We start from the raw sequence: 26,503 nt of genomic DNA, 5'->3' as shown, positions 1-26,503 counted from the left end.
GTCAAATTTGACACATTTTTTGATGATCTCACCACGTGGCATGCATTGTCTCTCTTTGGATCTCAATATTTTCCCACTAGATGGCCAAGACCTAGTGTTTTTGCAGTATTTCGACACGCAAATGTATGACATCACCATTTCAACCATCAATGAATGCATGGAACTGAAACAAAGCTTAATATAAAGGAAAAGCTGGAGAGGTGACGGAATTACCTACGATGTCGGAATATACCGCGTTTACCCTGACTTTGGAGAAAATTTCTTCTAAAATAAAGTTCTAGATTTCTCATTCACCAAATTTCCGTATCAAGAGAAATCATATATTATTGAAAGATAATTAAAGGCATACTGTACTGAGTAGTGAGTAATGTGAGTATTACGTCTGTTCCTCCACAAACTGCTCGTGCGCGGCAGCGCGACATAGAATTGATGACCGGGATTGCGCGAACATGTGCGCGAAGAGAATCAATTTTCATTACATTGCGCCAACTGTGCACAGCAATAGCTTAAAAAAAGTGAAAATGCGCGGGAAAATTCACCGAAAACATACATCATCCTGAGTGTGGCATGTGAAGTACTGATGCTGAACTGGGTGATACCGTGATTGTAGCTTCATTAGATTTATTGACTCATTTTGACTCAGGATTAGAATTTTCCTAGGGTTAACACACCATATTCCGACACCTTAAGGATGTAGCAAGAAATTTTTGGCTATAAATAGATCACCGTATGCGCAACTTGAGTTGTGATTGGTTTACATTGCTCTCAAAAAACCACACTATCATCACTATGCACCAGCAATGATGAAATGTCACAAACTGTTGCCATATGTATTTAAAATTAAAAGCCTTTAGAATTCAAATCTACAAAATTGCTGAATTCATACACTGTGTATGACTAAATGGGGCATATTGTCATTATTGTGACTTGTGAGAGCACTGAGACTAATTCCGACAGTGCTTTGAAATCCTAATTAGTAATTCCGACACCCTGTGTGAGCTGTGTCGGAATACAACACCCTGTGTCCAGGCTGTAAAGTAGGGCCTTTCAGCTCGAGATATCGGCGTCTTTTCAAGCTCTCCATTAGCCACCTTGACCTTAAATCGGCGTCCATGGCCGATCATAAACTATGGCTTGGGCTGCCATGACGCATGACCGATCAATAATAAAGCGATCATAAACTATAGATTGCTCAATCAGCCCCGCCGCCATCGCGCGCATCTGCAGCTTGCTTGATTGCTTGTATCTGTCACCCAATGACAATGTGCATATGTCTGGCTACTGCTACTACTGAAGAAACTTGTCAATCCATTGTGTTCTAACGCGATCTATTGTGTTCTAACACAATCTATTTTGTTCTAACGTGATCTATTGTGTTCAAACGTGATGGTCGTGATCTATTGCATTCTACCGCAATCTATAGCGTTGTAACGCAATCTATAGCATCCTAACACAATCTATTGTGTTATAGCCTGATCTATTGCATTCTAATGCGATCTATAGCATTCTAACGCAATCTATTGTGTTCTAACGCAATCTATTGTGTTCTAACGTCATCTATTGCGTTCTAACTCAACCTATTGCGTTCTAACACGATCTATTGCATTCTAACACAATCTATAGCGTTCTAACACGATCTATTGCGTTCTAACGCAATCTATTGCGTTCTAACACAATCTATTGCGTTCTAACACGATATATTGCGTTCTAACACGATATATTGCGTTCTAACATGATCTATTGCATTCTAATGTGATCTATTGCGTCCTAACTAACAAATAATACGTAACGTACCTACCCATGTCGCACAATCTACCTAAGATTAGTATTTGCTGATAGTGCAACACAAAAAAAAGAATGAATGCTATTATGCAACATGCTTCTTAACAAAAACTTTGTTAGGTTATGGTTAGAATTAGGGTTAGAGGTGTGAAAAATAGTTTTTTTGACACTTTTTTTACAATTTTACTAAGGTTAGGTCCAGCCAGGAAAGGTTCTTTTACTTCAACTAATAATCATAATATCTTCAATATCAAGTTCTAATTTGCAGTCTAGGCTAGATACTAGTGGATGAATTAATTTTATCTATCAAAATAGAAGAATATTGTTGCAAGTAAAATGGCTCTATAATAGATATATATATCTATATACCCATGGTATATATACCGTATCTATTATAGTGTGCGAGTCTATAAGATAATACTTTCAACAGAATTTAGGGACTTTTTCCTGGTTGAATTTGTTTACATACTTTTATTAACTTTGGAATCTTCCTTTCTGCCTGTCAGGTTGCACTTCAGGAAAATCTGAATTACCAACTTGAACTTCTGCAATTTAGCTTTTTACAGCAGGCTCATCAACAACAGAGTGTCTTCCCTGTTATTCCATCACCCTTTTTCTTTCAGTGAGTTGAATAATTTAATTTAGTCAATTTTACCTACTCATAAATCCTCATGCATCAAAAATTACTTACAATTATCCTGTTAAAAATATTCCTGCAATTAGTCATTTGAGTATGTTGCACTTTAATGGTGAAATTCTCCTCAAATGTAGGAATTCTCAAGAGTGAAAATTGTCTTTCATTGAACCAAATCATTATTTGCAGCAATTTTCCAATGGCTGCAACAGAAGAGGCCGTAAAATCTGAGAGGTTGAGTCCTCATGTTGACTCAATAGCTCCGATTACTATATCTGCTGCTGCGGCCAGTACCATCGGTGCTTATCTTCCTCAGCCTCGTGTGAGTAGTATATATATATTTATTTTTGGACGTTTCATTTATATCCTTATGCCCTTTCTAAATTCTGGATTATTTTGTATGGTGGTGGTTTATTTTCATATGAATTTAATTAAAGTGTTGTGGCAAATGAGAATGATTAACATGTTCCTGCGTATAGGGGCCATATGTGTATCAGCAATGATATTCTACTACTGGGTATTGGGACCCCAGTGTACCAAATATTATTATAATAATATAATAAATAATTTTCGTTATGCAGTTTTGATAAACACATAGTACCTATATATAACTTGAAATTTTGTTGGTAAACTTTCTCTTTTACAGTACTTGTGTTTGCACAAAAGGCTGATTGTTAAATAAAACAAATTAGTGAACTGAAATTTGCAGTGCAATCCATATGTGTAGGGAATGTGTTGAATGTGCAAATTTATCCCTATACTGTATTTAGATAGTGCTTTGTGAAAGATATATAAAACTTTTGACTCCTGGTTCATTTATTCAATGAATATTTTATATGGTTTATTAGAGGTACCTACTACTACCCTGCCAAAAGTTTTGTGTGATTTTTATATTTTTTTCCTCCTCTCTGCTTAAAATTTAATTGTCTCCTTGTCATCTATTGCAATATTAACTTCTTTGTGTCAACAAAACAGGAATCTAAATTTGTTTAGAAACTGTTTTGTTCTTGTTGGGTTTTTACTGATGGTTACTTGTGTGCAGGCAATGGTAGTGAGGTGTGATGTGTGCGAGCTGAGCTTCTTTTCCCAAGGTGTTCTTCAGAGCCATATGGCGGGCTCTAAACATCAGAGGAAGGTGACAGCCATATTTGCCCCTTTTGCCCTTCTTTTAAACATGTATCAGAAAACTTGAGACTTTCTGTTAGACCTTCTAAAATAGTGTGTGCCAATGTGTTTCCTATGTATCTATAAGTTATGTTTTATTTATATAATAATTTCAGCATGTAATGATGAGTTCAAATGCAATCTTGAAGCCACTTAGTGAATTGAAGAAAAAAGTCAAAGAAGTTGTTATGTTCGGTGCTATGCAGGCCAAGATAACAATGCAAATGATAGAAATAGAGATGTTTTTACACCAATTCCTTTCAATGTAGATATATATTTATTGGAGATAAGGTTTCATGTTAATGGGAAGAGTAAACCTCCTTTGGAAACCAGCTATTTTTTTAAAGAAAATTCACATGCAGGCTTTTGAAGGAACAAAATAAAGCACAACTTACCTATGATAGATAAAATTAATGTTTATCTAAAAATGGCAGAATCCTTGCTTTTACTAATTATTTGTTCTATCACTTATATGACGTTCCTTCATAGCTTACATGTTAACACTAAAATTTTCTATCAGGTGAAGAGTGCAGAGCTTCTCAAGAGTTTGGAGTCCATGAACCATGAGTTTGAGAGGAATGAAATCTCTGGCGTCATTCGATGCATTGTCTGTGACATCACAGTCAACTCCCCTCAGGTTACTTTATGTATATTTTATACTAAAATTTTAGTGAAGCATAGAATCAATTTGGTGAAATTGATTAAAATTATCTATGTTATAGAAAGTATAGGTACTCTTCTCATGGTAATATTGTCCTCTCTGTAAAAGATAATTTTCCCTATGAAAACCTTCTAATTTTAGTATTTGAATATGTTTTTATGTTTACATATTTTATGAACGCAGTATTTTTCATTTCAACATGCACCCAAACGCCCGAAGTTGTATTGGCAATGTCTTCCAGCTAGTCGGAATTGAACAAGGATGTTCACCAATCTAATGGACAGACCTTTAGACCTTTCATCAACACCGCATGCATTCTTTTATTCTAAAACCGTGAATTAAAATTGGCGTTTAATTAGACACCAAAATCATACCAAGCTGAAAACGTATTCACTACAATATCCCCACTGACTAAACTATACTATTATATAGTATAGTTTAGTCAGCTATATACTATTGCATCTCACAGCAGCGTTGCAAGGAGTCTTTATAGGTAGGTATGTCATGTTCGAATAGATGGCAACACACGTCTTTCAGATCGTGTCAAAAATTTACAAATCTTGCTTATATTCCAGTTACTGGCGACACACATGGCAGGCAATAAGCACAAGGCCAACGCCCTCAAACGTGAAAGAGCTGACGATGCTGGCAGTGTGCCTCCTGCTAAGCGCTCCTGCCCTGACGGTGCTGCTGATGACGTAACTGGTAAATAATCCAAAGCTGTATCATTGTGCTAATCGAAACAATAAGTTTACCTATTTATTGAGAAAGAAATGGAATATTGCTACTGAAATCATTTAAGTAACTCATTTTTGGCATCAAACTTTATGATTTAGTTTGACCATAAGCTCATTTTTCCGAACCTTTGTGTCATTCAAACTTCAGTTCTTCTGGTTCTGCTTCAATGTTTGGATAAGCAATTTCTTTCTAATGTTTGCTTCTGTAACTTTCTTGAGACACTTTCGAAACAGTTGGAGTACAAATAAATCTTTTCACTTACATTTGTCATTTGTGTGCTGAACAAGTGATCTTGATTTCCGTCATTCCTGCTGTCATCTTTTTACAGTATTGTATACCTGTCCCATGTAACAGTTTTTATAGTTCTTCCATAGGTATCACCAGCAAAAAATTCTGTTAGAGGAAACAATGGCTGTTTACTGAATTTCAGTTTTCAGGTAACAAATTTGATCCAAGTTCATAGGAAATTTTTCCTGTAAAAGGTCTATCAGCTTAACTGAAAGGTAGCAACACTACCCTATGGTTTCTTTAGTTATGTCGGTGCACCAACTTGTGTACGCTTTTTTCAGCAGAATTTAAACAGGATTAATCTGTGCCACGATGAAGTGAAAGTTTTTAATGGTCTTATTGACACTAATTTTGTTGTCTTCAGACGGCTCTGAGATTCTTGGTGTTGCAGCAAAGAAGAGGAAAAAGAAGAAGAAGAAGAAATCGACGGCAGAGACTGCAGGTGAGCCAATGATATTTACAAAGATCTTTCAATTGATAGACTTTTTGCAGTGTCACTAACATGGGTTTGGAGACTAACTTCAACTGTGAAATCCAGTCCTATTACCGAGTGGCTTGCTATTTTATATATTTTAATATTTTATATATTTATATTTTATCTTCTTGACCAATAAAAACAAGTTGCCTTGTGTGTTCTCTCATAATCAGAGTGCTGTACGACTTGAATATCATGATATACTCTAGTTAAGTATTTTGTTGGATGAAAATGTCAATTATTAGACTATACTATTAGAGGTAATTCCTCAAGATCATCCTTTCATTGAATTCAATTGATGTATTTGAATGAATGTTTGACTGCTCAATTTTTTGTTACGGTGGAATTTGAATACTTCGGGCTCTGGCGAAGTCAATTATGTTAAATTAGAGTCAACTTTTGAATAATAAAGAATCTTGTTCTCGCGGGCTATTTGTTAATTTGTTAATGTTTTTTTGGAAGATTTCAATAACATCAACATATTTTGAACAGATGAAATTTTATGTAGGTACTAGTACTTTATGCTTCAAAAAATCTCTCCAGAATTACTTTTTCTCTTTTTTATGCTCTAGTTGTTATTCTAACACTTATCTCCAACGCTTCATGCTAGTTTCAATTCCTGCAGCTCATTTTAACTACCTTTTTACCGCAGGCAAAACTTGCCGTTTGTACATTCGCTGCAATACACGCATTACTCCATATTTTCTGCTTTCTTTCATTGAAATTTAATTCATAAATCTACTGAAATTCTCAACTCTAACGTTCTAGATGCAATTTTCCTGCAGCTGTATTACAGTGTGAAATAATAATAACTAACATGAAATCTTAAGAGAGGCAAAGAAGTGAAGTTTAAATTTGCTAGGTACGTACCGATGCTTCAGCATATTTTTAGATTCTTGTGATTACAGGAACCTAAAGTCTAGAAATTACTCACAGTTATAACCTGAACCAGGTTTTTGTATGTGTATTGATGAATGAAAATTTCTCTTTATAATTTGTATATGTTATTCTCTATGCCTAAATTAACAATATTTTTCCCCTTTTCGTTGATATGATTGAATAATCTACCATGACAATCGGTCCTCATTTCGGCTGATAATCACAGGGAACTAGTAAACGAGTTCACTGGATCAGTCGAGGACGATTGATGACAGGGAGTGTCGCTGCTCTCAGATTTTGGAACAATCGCAGAATTTGTCCACGAACTAATGCCAAGTATCAATTCAAAACTGTGGGTGTTAGATTTCGGTTTTCAGTTGTAATCTGTTTGATTTATTTAGGGTAAAGTTCTCAGTATTATGAGCTCATCACGTGAGTGAAATATTCAATGCAAGCGAGGCGAATATTAGTAAACGAACGTGATTGACATTTTTTAGTATTTTAAAATTTGCTAAGAATTTTTGCTTCATAAACAAACTGGGAGACGTAGTGTGAAATACGAAGAGTATTGCGTGAAAATTAGACTTAACTTGCTGAGATAATTATGTGTGACCCTGTTTTAATCCGCTTAGAATAAGAGTTATCTTGCTCTTTGTGATCGTTATATCTTCGCAACTTGTACTTTAGGTGCCTTTTATTTGTGCTTGACTGTTCTGCAATTGCTACCAAACTCTGACGACACTGGTCTCACTAAGAGGAATCAACTTAAATGTTCTCATCGCATTGCTATCAAATGCTTAAACACTCTCAAAGAAATGATGGTCAGTTGATTCTCTGCAACCACTCGTTTGTTGTTGTTATGATTCCAATCGGTTCAAAGAGCATATCTTTAATTTGGTGTGCCACTCATATTTTGATTTGGATGTTGTCTAATTTTGCACAAAACAGCACTTTTATTTGTCTCGTTTTTGCTCATGACATGACAAGTGCTCGATTGTGCAAAAATACACACTCCTCTTCGAAATATGTTGTGAGAGTTTCTGCTCATGTTTTGAAACCGCGACGAGTTGCGACCTCCCGAAACTAGAGTGATTTTCAATCATCTTCAATATTGATAGAGGGTACTGAAGGCACTGTCCCTCAAGAGCTCAACCTTCCTGAATTCGTGTCCAAGTTTGAAACGGAGCTGAGCTGCTATTATTTCTGCAACCCTTGTAGTGCGCATTGCAACTCCGAGCTTCAGCTCGTCCAGGTGTGTTGTCTGTGCAGGCCGCTTTGTCGAAATATTGCAAAACATATAACATACTAAGATTTCTGCGTTTTTAGTTTTTTGCCTTATGCAATTTTAACTTCAGTCAGTTGCGAAACTCAAAGTTTGAGTTTATGTCATTAACTATCAATATCGACATTATATAATAAACTCTAAATCGGACGCGTTTTTTCAGCATCTGTCTTCGAAGAAGCACAGTGACAAGATGCAAGGACGCACCGGAAGCCCTGTAGGACGTGGCAGACGAGGACGCGGAGGACCCAGCAATGGACCGTGGACAAACCCAGAGGTGTCATTTGGTGATGGGCCTTTTAGGGGTAGAGGCTCTTGGGCACCGAGAAGCGAGCGATTAAGAGGTGGCAGTCGAGGCCGCGGCCGCGGCCGGCCATATTTTAGCCGAGGTGGTCGTGGAATGAGAAGTCGAGGTGGGGACGCGTTTGCTTCTTGGAGTGGCAGAAAACCTTTCATGGGACGTGGAAGAGGTGGCCCTAATGCACCCGGTGAGGGTTTTGGAAATACACAGCCTATCAATGAAGATACTTCTTGTGATGCAAGAAATTGGAATAATAGAGGTCGAGGAAATTCTTTTCGCGGTATGAAACGGACTTTTGACGATTCAGAAACGGCGATGCCTTATGGTGCTCGTGGTTGGGATAACAATCGCTCACAAGAAAATTATGGGGCAAACACAACGAATGAATGGGTTGCTGTTGAGCCTTCAGTCAGAGGTGGTGGGGGACCGAACTTCACGCATGGGATCCCTTTTCGTTCAATGAGAGCAGGTCATCGAGGATACGGCGATAATCGACATGGCGGACAATCCGCTACAAATTACGCTACTGGAGATTTTACTCATGGCTGGGATGGAAGCGTTAATAATTCTTATGTTCCTGGTGGCGATGTATCTGCTGGAGTCAGTGCTGATGTGTATCACCAGGAATGGACGGGTGAAAACTATGGCGGGGGCGAGGAGTCTCGTCCCTGGGCCGAAGGGTTTGTCGCTACAACGTACCCTCCTCCATCGACACAAAATTACTAGAACAACAATGCTTGGGTCAATTTGATCCATAAGCATATTATTCTGTCGCTGGCTGAGTCTATCTCGATCTGGGTATGAAAGAGGTCATCCGTCATTTGTCAGACGAATTTCTTATCAATCTTCTCAGAATTGATATCTTCATAATGTCTTGGTTGTTTGCATATCAGTGAACTCGTCAAATAGCTTTTACGATTTTTGTCAACTATGAAAGGTAAATTTTGATTTCGTGGCTACCACCGTACTGCAATTTTAACTCGAATTTCAAAAATTATCTCATTTCAGTGTTTTATTGCTTAATGTTTGTACAGTGCAATGATCAGAACTGAACCCTTATGGCCTTGGATGCGCAGAAAAACGAATTTATTTCTTATAAATCTTATAAGAAATGTAAAATTATTATGAGAATTATCCACTTTTTTTTGTAGCGATCGATTTTTTCGCCTGTCATTAGTGTGTTTATTTTGAAAAGTCGTCAGTGATTGGCTGAAGATGTTAACTCTCGACTATTTTCGATAGTTCGGCCCCTGATAGGTAACATCGCATCTCCCAAGTCCATTAGGTAGAGAAGCCTAACACTTGTCATTCTTTTTCATGCTTGGGACGCATATAAGCCGTCAATTCTTCGTTTGAAGACAAATATTGATGAAAAAAAATTACGTTAATGTTCAGCTCGAGTCTGCGCGAAGTGCGTGGTATGGTAGTGCTATAATCATCGCTACTGAGATTGCTCCGTGCCGTTCCAAGGCGATAAGGGTCAATTCAAGTATTTTCATTCATCATATGTTGTACGTGTCAGCGTATAAGTGCAGCATTTATTCTTAGCTTAGTAGAGAAAGAACGCGTTGAATGTCAAATAATTGTTTGCTATCTAGAACAAGCTTAAAATTTAAACGTTTTGCAAACCGGGCATTTCAAGAACATGCACGGCACAGTGAATTAAATTTGTCGTGATAGACACTTCAAAATTAGCCCATTATAAGACGCCTCTAAAAAGAAGACATATCTTACCTTGAGGTGCATTACAGCATATTTCGTTCCGTCATGAAATCTATGTTATTACGGTGTTGAGTAACTCGAAAGTTTTCGTAACGCTAAGCTGCACGTATTTGCCGCAATTAAAGTCCTTGACCGATTTTTAGACGAAAGTAGTTTATTATTGCATAGACATTCAAATTTCTATGTTGTATCATTGTGACTTTGTCTATTTAATAAGGGGCTGTATTTGAATTTGATGACGGCGTGAATTAACTACATTCTTTATAAATTAGCGCGTTCTCGTTATCGCTTACAATGGGACAAAAAATTTGAAGGTAGATATATACTGATCGATATCAACATATTTTAACAAATTTCAAAAAATTTTAGCTCCAATGTCCTATGTCATCTTGCACGTTGGTTTGCAGTGTTGCAAACCATTCCTTCACTTCGACATTTCAGATTAGAAATAGTCATCATTTCGTGTGCTTGTACACAATTTTTTCCGCGCAAAATCGAATGACGAGTCATTTTACAATACCATTTTATGTTCAACAGAAGAATAATAAAAATGTTATTCATTTATTTCCCATTTCATCAGCGTTATGTTACATGGCAATTAATGTACAATCACTGCACACATAAAGAACTCCACGAAGCAAAAATTATTCCTAAACTATGAACACGAATTTTAGTATCCATGCCTTACGTGCGGAGGACGGCGGAATTACGGCAGTTTTCGTGCCCTCCCCCCGTCGTTATGTGCTGTGTTGTAACGATGTTATGCTTCATTCGAATGCATTCTATCGTCGACAACAACAACATGGATCGTAGAGTTGTATTTAACTTTAAGAGCTTATGCAATACTGTCAACAAAGACGTCCCGAAGTAATGATGTACACGCTTAGCACACAATAAATAAAATCTCGACTAAACTTTGAGTATAAAACAAATGCTATATATACTTATGTATATACACATTCCGAGTTCTCTAATAATATGCACAGAGTTTACTAGTCACGAACATTGCCGTAACCCCATCCAGCTACTCTGTCTATGCTAACCCTGCAGCCAAATGCTGATGTCAAGAAACCTTAGCAGATTTACGATAAATAATTAGATGCACAAGTTCAAGTTGAATTACCAACGAGAATACAGGACGATAGCTGAGACAGAACGGGGCAGGCGAGAAAGCATCCTAGTCTATCATATCTAACTTTTCTGCTTTCTTGATTCATAATACGTTAAATAGAATGCGAGTATATTCTCATAAGAATCACCACAATTGCTCTACTGGCGATAAAGTGGAGATTATAAGACACCAGTCCTCGTTTCAATCACCAACTAAAGACTGATTTCAATCACCAACTAAAAATGCTTGTCTTTACGAATGAAATTGGAAAAGGGAGGCTGGTGCTCAATTTAAAATTTCATTTCACTTGACATTTTTAAATAATGAACTAGAACGCAGGTTACGAGCATAAGGTGAATATATATTGCTGGACGTTAAACATCATGCGATTTACTGGCACAACGTCGGGATATGATGTGAATACCAGAAATTGACAGCAGAATGCCGGATTCTGATGGTTTAAATACCCGAGATGGGCAAAGAGAGGCCTTGGAAAGGGTCCTCACCCTCTCCGTCCAACTTGGGACGGAAGAGATGAGACGCGGTGAGTGGCTGTGCTGAAGATGGACCGCTGGGAGGAGTGACAATCACGTCATTCTGCAAAAAAAAATCGTGACTTGAGCCTTAGCCGAAGTAGGAATCTAAACATGTAGTGTGAAAGTGGTGAACTGGTATTATTTTAGTGGGGACACAGTGTTTGAACTGGCAACGCACCTACCGCACATTAAAAAAAATCTTAGAATTTTGAATCTTTCAAAAAAATAGAGCTAAAGCTCGCCTTACTTGCTCGTTCGACTGCTGAGGAGCGTAGCAGCGATCAGGAACGCCAGTGACCGACGCAGTGTCTATGCGGTCGCCCACTTCCGCGCTGCGTTCGAAAAAACGCGGGATGGTGAAGGGTGCGGTGTTGTATTGCATGTGTTGTGTGGAAGCGTGAGAAAAAGTGTGGGTTGAGGCAGGGAGAGGCGGATGTAAAATTATTTGAGAGGTGAATGAGGTTAAAGATTCTTCACTAAGAGACAGTCTGAAGGGCGGAAGAAAATGAACAAATTAGAATTTTTAATAAAATTAAAAAAAAAACACAACACACGAAACAAAATCAATCATAAAAAATAGCACAAACAATAATTTAAATGCTGTAAGTAGAATACTCAGACTTTAAAAACTGACAGAAAGTATTAATCAATGCGAATACGATGAAAAGTGGTATAGGAAAACTCAATTTCTGTACGTAAAATGCGACCTGAAAATAGAGGAGGACGGGTAACAATAGTAAGGTTTGAGTAAATTGGTTTAACTAAATAAGAGGGAAGACAACTATTACTGCTGCTCCTGAGCTTTTAAATAGACCTATGAGATGCCCGAATAACTGAACTCTTAAAAACTTACAAGCCGATGAACCATTAATGCCAATGAATCGTGTAAAACTCTTGAAGGGAAATAAAAATGCTTATGATAGCATAAAAGCAGCTGAAGCATAAAAGCATAAAAAAGCTGATGCAAAACACAACAAAGTCCAAGTAGGTTGTCAATTACAAGAAATAAGTAAAGTATGAATTCGGGTACCACGAAGTAAATATATTTACCTGGTGGTAGTTAGATCTTCTACGGTGGTGTGATGAAACTGCCTACCATGGGCAGACTCATCATCTGACATTGACCCACTTGGAAGAGAGGGTCCTGAAATCAAACCTAGAGACTGGCGAGTCGAGCTCAAAGGCAAAGGGCCAAACGAGTTTGGTTGAGAAAATCTTTGGGCCTGGGTAATCAATGCCGACTCTCCAAATGAGGCAAGCGAGTTTGAAACATCAGTATTAGCTGCAGGAGGAAAATCGGTTTGATTGTTATGTTGGCCCCTTGGAGAAACGCTGTGAGTAGGAGAGTTGGCACAAGAAGAACCAGAAGTGAAAGAATCATGTGCTGGTAGCGATACTGTGCACGAGTGAATGTAAGACTGGGTGGAAGAATTGTCGTATGAAGCCACAGCAAAGGAAGGATCCGCAACGAAGTGTGTGGCAGGAGTGGTTGCCACAGAAGCTGCAGGCAAGACAATGTCTACAGGAACAGGCGTGAAGGAAGCAGCTGCTGCTGTGCTCAAGAGCGGGTTATCGTCCAGCAGTGGGTGGGTGTTCGACCTGTGAAGACGGGCATCTACGCTGGCATCAGCACAGGGCACGTCGGTGTTGGTGCCCTCACACGTCGAGGAGGCCTGAGAGAGCGACGCTTCCTCAGAGGTCGAGGCTTCCTCAGGAACATCGATGCGGTGGATCTTTGCTACGAAAGTAACAAGATGCGTCAATAAATTATGATTGAGTAGTAAATAAAACAACGGCAGAATCATTCATTTTGAAAAAAAGATTGCAATGTCGGTTGTTTGAATAATATTTTTAACCAAATTACACGAGGTAATAAGCAAATTGCGAACAACATCTGTATGGAAGTTTTCAAAAATTATGTGCTACAACGGCACAGAAACTTACACGGAGGGTGAGATTTGAATAGTTCAGTCCTGAATCCTGGCAAGAAAGAGTCAACACGATCCCAGGTGACCGACCAGAGACGTGTAAAACCTTGGGCCGTGTGAAAGACGTGAGTTGTTTCCATCACCAGCAACATATTCTTCAGAATTTCCGGTACAGCATCGCACTGCTCAGAAGAATGGCACGGTATAAGAGATATACGTCCGGTCCAAACAAGTCGAATGCTGAAATACAAATGCGAGAAAAAAATCAACGTGCACATGAATAAGTGCTTTCCAAACTTTCCTCTGAATTCGAATGAAAATATTTTCCGGCAATGAGGGAAATATAATTCAAGGGATTTCTGGAGGAGAGCTGAAAGGCATTTGCGAAGATGCAATTAAAATTCAACCAAGAAACGGCACAACTTACGAGATGATCGGTGGTATTGATGTGAAGATATTTGTCCAGGAAGTCCAAGATTGTGAGCCAAAGAGCGGTGAATGTTGGCAGCGTCAGTAAGGTCGTCAGGTGACGTAGATACACCTAGAAATGCGATTTGTAAGTTTGGAGGCCATATAACTAGCGCTTCAGATCGAGCTTATACTGTGTACAGAATTTAGAGATCTCTTCCAGCCAATAAAATGGATTTGTGTGGAGCTGATTAATTTATGAAGTTAAAATTTCAGACATTTCGAATCAAAACTAAGTTATCGACATGAACAGTAAATTAATGAGTGGAACTTGAATTGGTTGTTGTTGTAATTGCCCATCCTGGTAGTGGCGACTAGGGGGGGGGGTGATAGGTCAGTTTTTCCGGGCACTTGGTGCCACTGGTAGTTCTACGACCATCACTGGCTCGCTGACCCGCCAGAATCATTTTATTGCATTACACAACACCCTGGACAAGCCAGGTACTCATTTATCAACCAGAGTTCAATGAATGGCTGAGCTGGTCATGAGCTGAGCTTCCCGGAAGAACTTGTCCTCAGTGGGACTCGAACCCGGGAGCTGGGTGGGAGAGACTGAGTCTCTCACCACTGCACCACCACAGCTCTGGTGGTGCTCTGACAACTTGAATTGGTACTTGAATTCTGGTTGCATATTTAATCTATGGTAATGAATTTATAAGGAATTTATTAAAAACCAGCAGTCTAAGAAGTAAATAACTCAAAGAAACCCTCAACTGCCATCACTAAGATCAAAATGAAATTGAAGAACATAAAAAGTGAATTACATGTATGTTATACCCTAAGAAATCGACTCTGTGAGTGAAAATTAGTCGCTACGAATAAAAACAGAGGGCGCCAAACATATTAGCAATGTTGTACGTGTCTGAATGCTGGCATTTAACTAAGATTATGAACCTTCTGGACGAGAGTGGCTGCTCTGAGCCTGCTCTCTTCAGTGCCAGCGGCAGCCTCAGCGGTGCTTGCGGTGCTGCTTTGCGATGCTGGAAGTAGTGCAGCCAGAAGAGGGAAGAGCACCTGCACAAACATGCAGATGAGAGCTTCACCTAGTTCAAAAGAAGGACTATTGCACTATCGATTTCCCAAACACAGTCATTGGCTTTCAGTTCATAAGTAGGACTATTACACTATCGAGTTCCCAAACACAGTCATTGGCTTTCAGTTCATAAGTAGGACTATTACACTATCGAGTTCCCAAACACAGTCAGTGGCCATCAGTTCAAAAGTAGGACTATTGTAATATCGACTTCCGAAAAACAGTCTGTGAGTCAGTGACCATCAGTTCAAGAGAAGGACTATTGCACTATCGACTTCCCGAACACAGTCAGTGGCCATCAGTTCAAAAGTAGGACTATTACACTTTCGAGTTCGTCATGCACAGTCAGTAGCTTTCAGTTCAAAAGTATGATTATTTGTCAGACGAGTTCTCAAACACTGTCAGTGGCCTACTAAAATGTTAAAAAAAAAATTCGGGACATCCATTTAATACCCGATTATTGCACGATAACTGTCCGACTAATAAAAAACAAACATTCATTTATTGTACTAGAAGCATGTATGACAACTGACTTTGTTGAAGCATGCTTCCCATTGATGAGCGTCGAGGGTCTGGAGGTCGTGGTTGAGCAGCGCGCGTTGCAGGTAAGTCATGGCCATATGGCGGATGCGACTACGGCTGTCGCAGCAGTAACGCGCAATGCCCTGTAACGAATATGCCAGTGTCAGATGCTACATTAATTTATACAACTACTAACACAAAGCTTTAGAAATATTCACAAATAATTTGTGGGGGACTTTGGCCTTGCCAATACAATTTGCCTAAATACATGTAATTTAAATAATTCAAGATACCCTCAAAGGGAAAAGTAAAGGGAAAAGTGAAGCACATTTGTGAATATTAGTTAACTAAGCAACATAAAAATTATAGCAGAAGTAAAAATGATCAAAAAATTCTTTTTACTTGTAAAAGTGGACAAAGAACTTCTTGCCAAAGGACTGAGCTTGAGCTGAAGTCAATTGGCGCTGTTCCAGAGTCCTTTCCATGACCCGGCTCAGCTCCAGTCAACATTCTGGTTTGTCCAGAAAGATGCACTTTGTTTGTTCGCGTCACTACACTAGAGTCGAGTTCAGGCAACGGTAGTGGGGGTGGTAGAAAACCGTCCGCAATTTGCGGATTTGTGCCCGTAGTCTCAGTGCCAGAAGAAGCGTTAGAGTTCTCATCATAATCGTCAGTCACCGCCAGGGCACTTTCGTTGTCTAACGGTTTGACCATGACAGAACCGGCTGACGTGTGTAGAGTGTCTAGAAGATCTAATAACTGAAAAAAATATGATAACGAGAGTCAAAATATTGAGAGAAAAAATATGACAAAAACATTAGGACTTGATATCAAAATCAGTTACGTGTTCAACAAATGACGAAATTAAAATTGTCATCGGAAGGATTAGGTAAAATTTATCAATGACTCGACCCATTTAAATTACCACGTTTAAAATCAGATGTGGATTCAAAACCTTAACTATGGGTTTGAATCCACATTCAAAGATCAAACTCACAATCAAAACACATCGACATCTCCGTTACTCGATAGAAGTATTTCTATACGTAGTCCTAAAACTAAAATGAAAGATGAAGACTCGAGACTATATTTGCTCTTGAAAATATTTGAGACTATATTTGCTAGTATCGCGGTAAAAAATAAATATGTAAAAAAGTAGCTCTGAAATTGACCAGAAGAATTTTAATATCCTCGATGGCAAGTTCGGTGAAAAGTAGATATTTATTAGAACCTCAAGTAAATTGCCTGCTACCACTAGTACTACTACTACTGTGACAAGTTACCTTCTCTGAGAGCTGTTGGTAAGTAGCTGGTAGGTCATCGGAGTCAGATTCATCAGCGTCGTAAGCGTTCGAGGCTCCCGTCGCTCCTCTGCTGCGAACAGCGCCGCCGGTGCTTGCTTTCTTGCCCCCCGACCCTCCGCTGCCTGAAGACTTATGATCGTCCCCGCGCTTACGTCCGCCGAGACGCCGTCGGGGCGACTTTCCTACGTCACCTCGATGCCGTTGTTGCTGTTGCTGCTGTTGTTGAATTTCGGCACGTCCTGATCAAAGTTAAAGTTATTAAGTTTTAATACTTTCGAATAACAATGGCGCACTATTGAATTCATGAAGGTATCTTAATGTAAAGAATAACAACGATACGATATGGATGAAAACGCTATAAAATATATATAGGTTTACTCAGACAAAAAAAAAACTAAGATTTTTAAATCAGAATCCTGATAATCTCTGCTGGTAAGAAGCCATTCAAAATAAAGTCAAGACCTTACGGAGCCTCACCACCGTGCAGTGTAGCCTCAACAAAAGTTCTTGCACAATTAACGGCATGGGGCAGACTAGAGCGCGTCATGTGTCGCTCCCGCACGAGGAAGACGAGTGTGTCGACGCTGCGGACGGCAGCGTCAGTGACAGGGAGGCCTGCTAAGAAGTCGCGGTGCAGCGCGATGTCCCACTCGTTCGTGACACCCGCGGTCGTGGAAGCGCCTGGTCCCGAGGGCACGTCGTTGTCTTCGCGTCCAACCTATGGGTCAATGAGTGCTTCCGTAAATACACCCTCTTCTTTGATTCTGAATAACATACAGTAAATTATCCGCACGGAATTGTCTATAACAGTTAACAATCAAATTTGTACATCGTAATAGGCTCACAGGAGGAAACGAGACTTTCTTAAATCTGTTTATAGCATTGATGGACCATTGACATGAGGAAAACAAATGAAGGAAAACCAGAAGTCTTCCATAACAGTTTCGCGGGTCCCACCATAATCCAGCCACCAGGGGATGTGCCAGTAACTTCAGGGCTGGTAGCTCGTGATCCAGAAGCGTCAGTGAGAGGCTTCTTGCCCCCCTCAACGCCGCTGCCAACTTCGCTGCAGTGTCCTGAGTCGGGACCTGAAGAGCTTCCAACCTCGCTCTCTGCACACATATTACATCTATCACACTAGTGCATATTGCAAAGTGTGATAAGAAAGACTGAGGCCCATTTTATAAAAGACTATTTGGTGTAAAATTCCATGACACACGAATATTTTTGATTCTTGCAAAATATTGAATAAACAGCGGATCTTTAAGAAGCATCAGTAGAAATACAGTAAATATCAATGGCCTGAAAGTAAAGAAAATATCGCTAACAAAACAAGTATAAACTAACCAGGCAAGGAGCGCATGTTGAGGTTGTGTAGCCGATGCAGCACCATGTGGGCGGGAGGTCTGGCTCCCGCGCCCGCCCACTCCATGAGGGCGAAGATCACAGCCCAGTCCTCGCCTCGTGTTATGTGATCTGCCGTCAGCGTCAGCACCTCGTGAACTCCAGCCACGATCTGCAACGCGGGTGGAAAATTTTGGAAATTTGCAATAAAAAATTTCTCATGGTACACAAGCAAAAGTGATCAAATATATTAGCATGATAGAGTAATATCAAACTTCATGTTTTATACTCGAGTGCTTTAATCATCCATATTTGTTAGTCGGTGAGATTCTACAATAACAGATGCCCAATACCAAAGAATTTTCTAGCACAAAATAAGTCGTAAATCAAAAAAAAAATGAGCTCATAAACATTACTGTGAGCTCATTTAAAAAATATTTCCATATGATCACGCATCATTTTCACTTCGACGTGCCAGTAAAATGAAGAAACCTATACCTGGAGTGAGGAGGCAACGAGGGCACTTGGGTTCAGGAGGAAGAGCATCTTGAGGCTCTGCAACGCAACTGAGGACATCTCAGGCCGCCGCACCAGCACAGCCGCAAGCCGCAGGAGCGCTGCCACGCACCGGCATAGGAGCCACACGCCCTCGCCACTCGGCGCCGCTTGTTGTTTGGCCCTAGCCGCGTCAGGTCCTGGATCAGGCTGCTTGTTGTATCCAGTGGCACAGGTCTTCATTAGCGATAAGATGTAGTCGTGGACACGAGTCCAAACGGCGCCAGCACGATCCTTGTTTGCTATAATGATCTGTGGGAAAACATACAAGAAAGTTTTTTTACTCCTAACAATGCTGCTGCTGCAGGGATATTTCAAGGTAATATAATATGCTAAATATTTTCATGGGAACTGGGAATGGCATTAATCTTTGCATACAGCAATGAAATTTACAACTCAAGACCACCAATAATCTTACCAGAGCCAAAAATTGTATAAATATTCACATAAAGACACGTTTCCTACCTGGACGACGACCTCGAGCAGCAGCGCATGTCCATACTCATCGAGGGTTTCTCCCTCGCCGCCAAATCCGTCAGCGACGCCTGAGTGCACGCCGCTCCTCGTTCCCGCGACTAGGCAGCTGCCATCACCCAACATCATGATAGCCTTGAGCATGTCGCTCAGCGAGTCGTGTCGCAGGAAAGCAGACTCTCGTATGAGCTTCTCGATGTGGCAGTCAACGATACATTTTTTGGCACGTTTTCGGCACTCTTCATCCTCGGGTGATGAGCCACGAGAGCCTCCGTCACCCAGGGCAATGTACGAGTAGAGGGACGACAGTAGACTAGGTTCCACGCGCGGCTGGGAGTTGTTTGCAGGACGGTAAAGGCTTACACATCCTTCAAGTAAGTCCGGCGATTCTGTGAGGTCCGCAGGTAACAAACGGCACCTGAAAAGTTGCAACAGCACCTCCACCACATTCTTCCAGCCATCCCGAAGAATATCCCCGTGCAACGTCACAAGGCGGAATAAGGTTTTAGCAGCCAGTTGGGCCTTTGGATTTCCTCCAAATTCTACTGCAATGGCATCCGCCGGACTAGCACTTGAGGTCAAGCCCGTAAATTTGCAAAGGGAAACAACCAGATTATCAAACACATCACTCATTCCATAACGAGCTGATATACTAGCACATTTTTTAAAGCCGGACAACGACTTCTGGATGAAGGCATCGTCAACTGATTTATCAAAGACGTAAGACAATGAAGCCACTGTGGGACCCCAGCAAATACCAAACAAGTCCCTGTCGAAAGAGTGGTCGTCATTTGCAAGCATGTAGATGCCTTCCTTTGTCGCGCCTCGCTTCAAAAGCATCTTCCAGAGATAGTTTTCTTTAACTAGACCAGTTTGTTCTGCAGGCATTATGATTTCCTCACTGCAAATGGCGTTATAGATTTCCTCCAGCATTTGAGGATCGAAGTCCTTCCCGTCGTTGACTCCACGCAGATTGTTCCTGAATTGTTCCAGAGTCATTGGAATATTTTGCTTCTTGGCGTTTTGATTGTGCTGATCAACATTTAGCATTATGACAGCATATGCAAGTGTGAAGGCAGCATCTTCCTTGCCGAACGGTTCGTTATTGCTTGTGTGCCAGTGGGCAGAGAAATACTCAATGATGATAGCAATCAAGGGGGCTTCTCCCGGAAGTCTGAAAGTTTCTAAGAAAGTTCTCAAGCACTGATCAATCCTAAGGCCTGTAAATGCAAAAGATTTTACAAATGCAGATAAGATGCCAACATTCTTCTTCTTGCTGAGATACTCTCCAATCATTTTCTTATCCAACTTCGGATTCTCTTTCATGAATATGGCTATATCCTCAGTAGTGGTGCCGAGAATGCCATTATCTTGAAGAAATTGGATTCCCTTCTCAGGTTTAACATTGAACTGGTCAGTACCCGTTGCGAGAAGCCGTTTCTTTTCTTTGAGAGCCAGAAGATGTTCTCTTAGTAACTCTTCATCATCTCTCAATACGGTGAAGGCCTTCAGTTTGGGGGTGACTGGACAAAAACCATTCAGAAGCCCAACGCCAAGTAAGTAGCCTGATGGTGGAGGACTCACTATATTGCTAATAATTTTAGTTGCAGCGTTCCTATTTTTCAGAGTGGATTGTAGTTTAACATCGTCTCTGTCCTTAATCTGCGACAGAGAGTGCGAATCCAGCGTTTCAACAACGGCCAACAGTGCATCTAATGATAAAATATTCGTAGAATACAGGCCTTGCACTGGGAAAGCATTCTTTGAAAGAACTTTGGTAAGATCTTCAAAAATGTTATCCGAGTAAAGATCACAGTCAAAGTTGACAAAAAGTTCCACTATTAGTCCCGGAATGCGCCATAGTTGCACAACAGTTTCTAATGCCAGTTCCTTGTGTGTGTAAGATACATTTGGAGCTTCTGATGTGATGATGTCAGTGAGTTTCCTCATAAACATTTCAAGTTGAAACTTGACGTGGGTCCGAAGGCTTTCAAAGATGAGGACGCAAACTCGTAGTGATGCCATCAGAATTGTGGGACGGACTTCAGGTTTGAGAAGGAGCAACAAATTCCTGCAGAGTTGATCTCGGACTAACTTTAGTAGAGACGAACATTTATTGATCTGCTCTCCTCCAATTTCCAGAGCTACTGTGATAAGACCCAAGGCGGTGGTAATCATGTTGGGAGTGTTCTGGTCATTGGTCGGGTTAGTGAGAGTGACCAAGAAACGAAGAACCTCCCTTACACATGCCATTCCGTATGGAACTAAATCACCTTCACTCGAGTCTGCTGGGGTAAACTTCACTCCGTGAGTATTGACGCGTACATCTGACTTGTGGTGAGTAGAGTTTGACAGATTCTGGACATTACTATAGTCAGTGTTTGAAATTTCTTCTCCTGAACTCAAGGATACTGCGTCATCGGTATTCAGAGAAGCCAAGAAAGGACTAGTATCAGAAGTTGGAGACTGCAGATCGTCAAGAGAGCCCTGCTGATGGAGGTGAGTGTTGGAAATATCAACACTACCTGTGTCTTGGTTGGTTTGATCGTTAATCCCAGAATCAATTGAAGAAGAATCGGGACTGCCTTCACCAGCAACAGTAGAAGTGCAATCTTTGTCCTCGATAGATAGAGAATCTGAGCTTACAGTGGTAAGACTAGTTGTGACAATTGCATTTACCTCGCCATTTGGGCTAGTTGGGGCAGAACCCTGTGGCACGGAATTAATTTCCTCATCACTTGCTTGGTGGTCGTTTGTCGGACAACCTGAGTTGCTCATGTTGCGCGGCAGAAGCTTCGAGGTTTTGGCTTTTTTGTTGTTTTTGCTGGCCTCTGCTGCCCCTCCAGCCTTCATCCTGATCCTCCTGGCATTGCTTGAGTTAGGATCGTCAGCAAACTGCGGCAGCCGGGCAAATAGCAGACTCACCATCTGACATAGTGCGTCTTCTGTGCAGTTCCGGAGCAGCTCACTTAGACGCGTCTCAAAGCAGATCCTGTAACAGTCATTACTGTTGAAAGGATGAACCAGCTGCTGTAATGGAGGTGAAAAAATTAAGATACATGAAAATGTTGACACACCCAGAAACATTATTAACTTATGGATAATTAGTTACTGCAACTTTAGCAGAAAACCCATGGAAAATTTTTACCTGAACATTTAGTATAAAAAATATAACTATGTACTCACTGCAGTAAGTGACAGAGATCGCATTTTCTCGTCGATGAAAACGTGAAGTCATGGACAAACAGACTGACGGACAGACAGATGGACAGACATGACGAGCACAATAGCGCCTTTTTTCCATAAATGAGAAAATGCGCTAAAAAGTAATAGAACATATAGATGGAACATTCAATGATTGCCTCATAATTTTATAATCCAACCTGAAGGAAGAGTTGAGCAGTTCACAAACAGACTCGTTGGTGAGTAGGTGGCCTACAGGCCCGAGCAACAGGGTCTTGAGCACGGCAAGAATCTCCCAGAGAACGACCTCATCAGCACCCTGGTCGGTGCCAACAAACCGAGCATGTGTGACGGTAGTGGCGATATCCTCAACAGCCGCCGCCACACCAGGACTCTCACTTGACAGCAGTCCATAGCTCAGCATTCTGAAATTGAACAGATTATTTAGCCCTTATATACAAATATAAGTAGGTTCAAATACCTTTCAAGCCAGGGAAAATATATTTTGATGTGCAAATCAAGCCAAGGTAAATCAAGGCAAGCTTCATACATATAATCTGGAAAATATAGACAATCAACATCATTTAGCTATTTTAAACCATGACAAACATTATGTAATTAAAATCACTTCATAGAATTAATGTATACATAGGAGTAGAAATAATTTAAATGCGTTTGCAATTTCAGAAGTGTGGACTCTAATTTAATAAGTGATGAAAATAAGTTGAGAGTAGAAACCTAGTGCAGGCAAATTAACCTGTTGACAGAAGCAAGTGCAGTCTTGGTAACAGGGCCAGTGGTGTCATCTGAGCGTATGACAGCCAAGAAGGGTTCCAGGAATACAGCAGGAGGTGGGGGAGGGGGATCGTGTTGGGTGGAGAGTGAGCTTATGTGCACTTGAAGCTCACGTAGCTTGCACACCAGAGGATCTTGAGAAACATCCTGGCAAAATTAAAAAGTCAAAATATGAGCAGACATAGACATCACTAATTAAATTTTCTAAGTAGAGATCAGCAATTTACATCTTAAGTACAAATGAGGTTTAATTACCATGGTTGCATAACACTAAACAGAAAAATTGCAATTTAAATTTATGATCATAGAAGAAAATGCACTGAAACCTTTAAGTAACTCAGCAAGCATGCTCAACAATAGGAATTATTATCAAATCAATCCATCAAAAAATTTATCCAATATTATGAAAAAAAACAAATAGTGTATCCAGTTGGAAATTTGGGCATGGCATGAATGGAATATTGGCTTGACATGAATGAATAATTTTATAAATGGAGACAAGATGAACAAAATCATGATTTCTCTATTACTCACAGTTTGATGTTGGGACCATCTTGGGGTAGCTCTTCTCATAGTTGCCAGCAAAGCCATAATCTCCCCTAACAAGATGCGTGTGTAGCACAAAGTAGGACGACCAAATGTCATGTGCTGCTGTTCCATACTGGTTGAAACTTCAACCAAACAAGGAATATGATTAGTTGAAAAATCCTTGGCTTGTCTAATACTGCACTTTTGGGTTGTCTTCTGATGTTGAGAGAGGGATGACATAATGCTGATTGGTCTAGCAGGATTGCTTACTTCAGTTCCTCCAATTCTCCCACTTGCAGCATCATTAGTGCTAATATTTTGAAATGAAGGATTTTTCAAAGGTGCGCTAATAGAAATTGATGATGATGAGTTAGATTTTTCAAGCAAAATGCAAGGTGGAAGTACATCTTCACTGCTGGCTTTGATGTTCTTGCTACCATCAAGAACAGAAGAAGTTTCAGCAATAGCAGCATCAATGGAAGAAATTATTGTTGCTGATGAGCCATCAGGAAGCTCTGAAGATGCAGGAGCCAATTGCAGTACATTTTCAGGATCTGCTTCATAATTTGAGAACAATGGATTGAAATTAATTCCCGTAGGAGCAAGACTTGTAGGAGAAGTGGAAACTGCATCAGCAGGAGAACTAATAACATTCTGAGCTTGTGGTTGAGGAATATTTTGAGATGTTGAAGTTATTGGAGCAAGAGATCCTGTTGCTTGAGAGTCAACTGGGATCAAGTAGGTAGCTGTGGGAGGTAAGAGATCAAAAGATCTCAACATTTGTAGCTCAGATACAACCTCTGTTGAGGATTGCAGAAGACTGTTGTAGGCACTTGATTGATTGGGATAATCTCCATTGTGAAGGTTGTGCACATTTGTTGACAATTCTGAAGCAGAGCATTCTAGGTGAGGTAATTCATAAGATGAGTCAGTAGTGTGTGATGAGATACAAGTACTAAGTGATGACTTTTCACTTGAATTGTCAGACTGATGACTAGCAATGCCAACAGTATTATATTGAGGAATGGTTGGAGTGAAAGATGCATTGCAGTTTATTGCGGGACTTTCCAATGAGGTGGGGACAAATAGGGAAGGTGCCTCAGTCATGGAGTGATTCCCACTCATGGCTGCACTGAGCAGAACATTTTCTTTACTCTCCATGTCTTGGCAACTTTGATGGAACTTCTAATCATATATTCATGATTGATATCATTTTCACATAGTAATCAGCAATGAATTCCTACAACTTTATACATAATATTTTCAAGAAAATTACCCTGCAGAAAAAATTATGACATATAAATTGTGTTTTAGAAAATTCAAATATTCTATTTAGTTCATCTTGATTTGGAATTGAACCACAGTGCAATCATTATTTAAGATAATGTTAAATTATAATTAAGTAGGCAACCCATTAACATTTGTTTATAAATGACAAGTTACTGTAGGCAGCAACAGGCTGGAATATCTGACAGGCACTTTCAGAAAACACTGGAAAAGTAATTTTTATACTTCAAGTGGTTCCACAAATTCCTATCATCGCTAGGGTATTGCTGGGCAAGAATAAAAATTATTTGAAGGCTAGGTACATCATAAAGGAGGTCATACTTTCAATGAAAATGGGTAGTCTTTGAGACTCTTGACTCATCCAGGATTGAAATTTTTCTACTTACTAGGTATCAAAATCTTGCAGCTCCAAAATGACAAATTTTCAATACATTTGAAATCTTGCAGCCTGATCATTCATGATTCACTTTCATAACAATAGATAAGAAGTAATTTATCTAGCAGTACGTAGTAGGAATCTCATGGTTCTAAAAATGGCTGAAAACTCTAGACATGGTTGGCTGTAGATGAAAAAATAAAATGGCTGAAAACTCAAAAGGTTGACATATTTTAAGCCAGGCCTTCTTGATGGTTGGATCAGCCAATTTACCTGTCAGGACACCACTAAAATTGTTAGGAGGCATATGGATATGGCAGGAGGTAACTCATATGGCAGGAATTTTGAGGCCCTGAAAATGGCAGGGGAAAGCTCTGGTTGCAGCTTTAAAAGTAAATATAATCCATAACTGCTGCCCTGTGCTAATTTCAATTTTCCTAAGTACTAATAAAAGAAATTTTGAGGCTAAAATGTGAAAAAAATTTATTTACTTGGAATCTTGCAGCCCACTGTACTTATATGAACAATTAGATTGGAGATATTTCATTTAGCTTGAATCTGGCAGCTCTGAAACCAATTTGGAATATCAGACAGAAGTGAACTAGTATTGCTGGTAAAAATGATGGTTTCATGGGTCAGTTAAAAAAATTGCTAGTAAAAACAGGCAAAGTATTTTTATTTTTCACAGAAGAAATAAGGAAAAGGCCACAAGAACGGTTAAAATTGGCCAGATTCATGGGCATTTATGTCCTATTCACAGGTGGCTTTTGCTTAATTACTGGCAGGAAAGCTTTAGTTGTGGCTCAGAAGGTAGATATATTCCACACCAGCAGGCTTAAATTCTACAGGGCTGTTAAATTAACCAGTACACATACAAAATTGGACACAACTTATCACAGTCTGTCCAGAGAGGATACCACAATCCCACAACCCACTGTGGAAGAAGTGTCAGGCACTTTGCCAATATTGCTCTTTCAGACAGAAATAGTTTCCGGCAATATTGAAAATGTTGCTAGATTTATCATGGCCTTCAAACTTTGTTGCCAATGGAAATCCAACTGAATATACAGCTAGTAGTGATATTATAAAACAATAACAAAAAAGTTGTAACTACAGTACAAAGCATGCAGTCA

General features: G+C 39.9%; 2 protein-coding genes across 4 annotated transcripts; one reads left to right on the top strand and one right to left on the bottom strand.

Moving 5' to 3' along the window:
- Positions 1 to 2,288: 2,288 nt before the first annotated feature.
- Positions 2,289 to 10,497, top strand: LOC108666371 (zinc finger protein 385B; the record flags this gene model as incomplete). Of its 2 annotated transcripts, XM_018153228.1 has the most annotated exon segments (8): positions 2,289 to 2,404; positions 2,606 to 2,738; positions 3,459 to 3,551; positions 4,101 to 4,217; positions 4,817 to 4,946; positions 5,632 to 5,709; positions 7,740 to 7,873; positions 8,067 to 10,497. In XM_018153228.1, coding segments are annotated over 8 exon segments (1,665 nt in total), but the record flags the coding sequence as incomplete, so codon positions are not given.
- LOC108666370 (Golgi-specific brefeldin A-resistance guanine nucleotide exchange factor 1-like) lies at positions 10,474 to 24,977 on the bottom strand. Of its 2 annotated transcripts, none has more exons than XM_018153225.2 (17): positions 23,714 to 24,977; positions 23,142 to 23,326; positions 22,585 to 22,809; positions 19,193 to 22,193; positions 18,671 to 18,979; positions 18,176 to 18,344; positions 17,786 to 17,940; positions 17,306 to 17,546; positions 16,808 to 17,067; positions 15,927 to 16,283; positions 15,536 to 15,667; positions 14,864 to 14,983; positions 13,929 to 14,042; positions 13,518 to 13,683; positions 12,624 to 13,311; positions 11,821 to 12,061; positions 10,474 to 11,634 (listed from the first exon to the last, which is right to left on the bottom strand). In XM_018153225.2, the coding sequence occupies exons 1-17, from the start codon at positions 24,866 to 24,868 to the stop codon at positions 11,497 to 11,499; spliced, it is 7,656 nt and encodes a 2,551-aa protein (XP_018008714.1). In that variant the 5' UTR covers positions 24,869 to 24,977; the 3' UTR covers positions 10,474 to 11,496. The 2 variants fall into 2 exon arrangements, with proteins under 2 accessions (XP_018008714.1, XP_018008715.1); XM_018153226.2 differs by having other exon boundaries at positions 13,173 to 13,311.
- Between the last annotated feature and the right edge of the window lie 1,526 nt (positions 24,978 to 26,503).

The sequence above is a fragment of the Hyalella azteca genome, unplaced genomic scaffold (genome assembly GCF_000764305.2).
Source record: "Hyalella azteca isolate HAZT.00-mixed unplaced genomic scaffold, Hazt_2.0.2 contig12949, whole genome shotgun sequence".
NCBI classification, from domain to species: Eukaryota; Metazoa; Arthropoda; class Malacostraca; order Amphipoda; family Hyalellidae; genus Hyalella; species Hyalella azteca.
The sequence above is the reverse complement of the archived record's forward strand: the minus strand, read 5'-3'. Positions and strand labels throughout refer to the sequence as shown.

Coding starts and splice junctions, on each gene's coding strand:
- LOC108666370 (XM_018153225.2), bottom strand. CDS start 24,868: ATGGAGAGTAAAGAAAATGTTCTGCTCAGTGCAGCCATGAGTGGGAAT. Junction 18,980..19,192: donor TGCTCGAGGTCGTCGTCCAG/GTAGGAAACGTG, acceptor GTTTTCCCACAG/ATCATTATAGCAAACAAGGA. Junction 13,684..13,928: donor TCAATACCACCGATCATCTC/GTAAGTTGTGCC, acceptor TCTTCTGAGCAG/TGCGATGCTGTACCGGAAAT.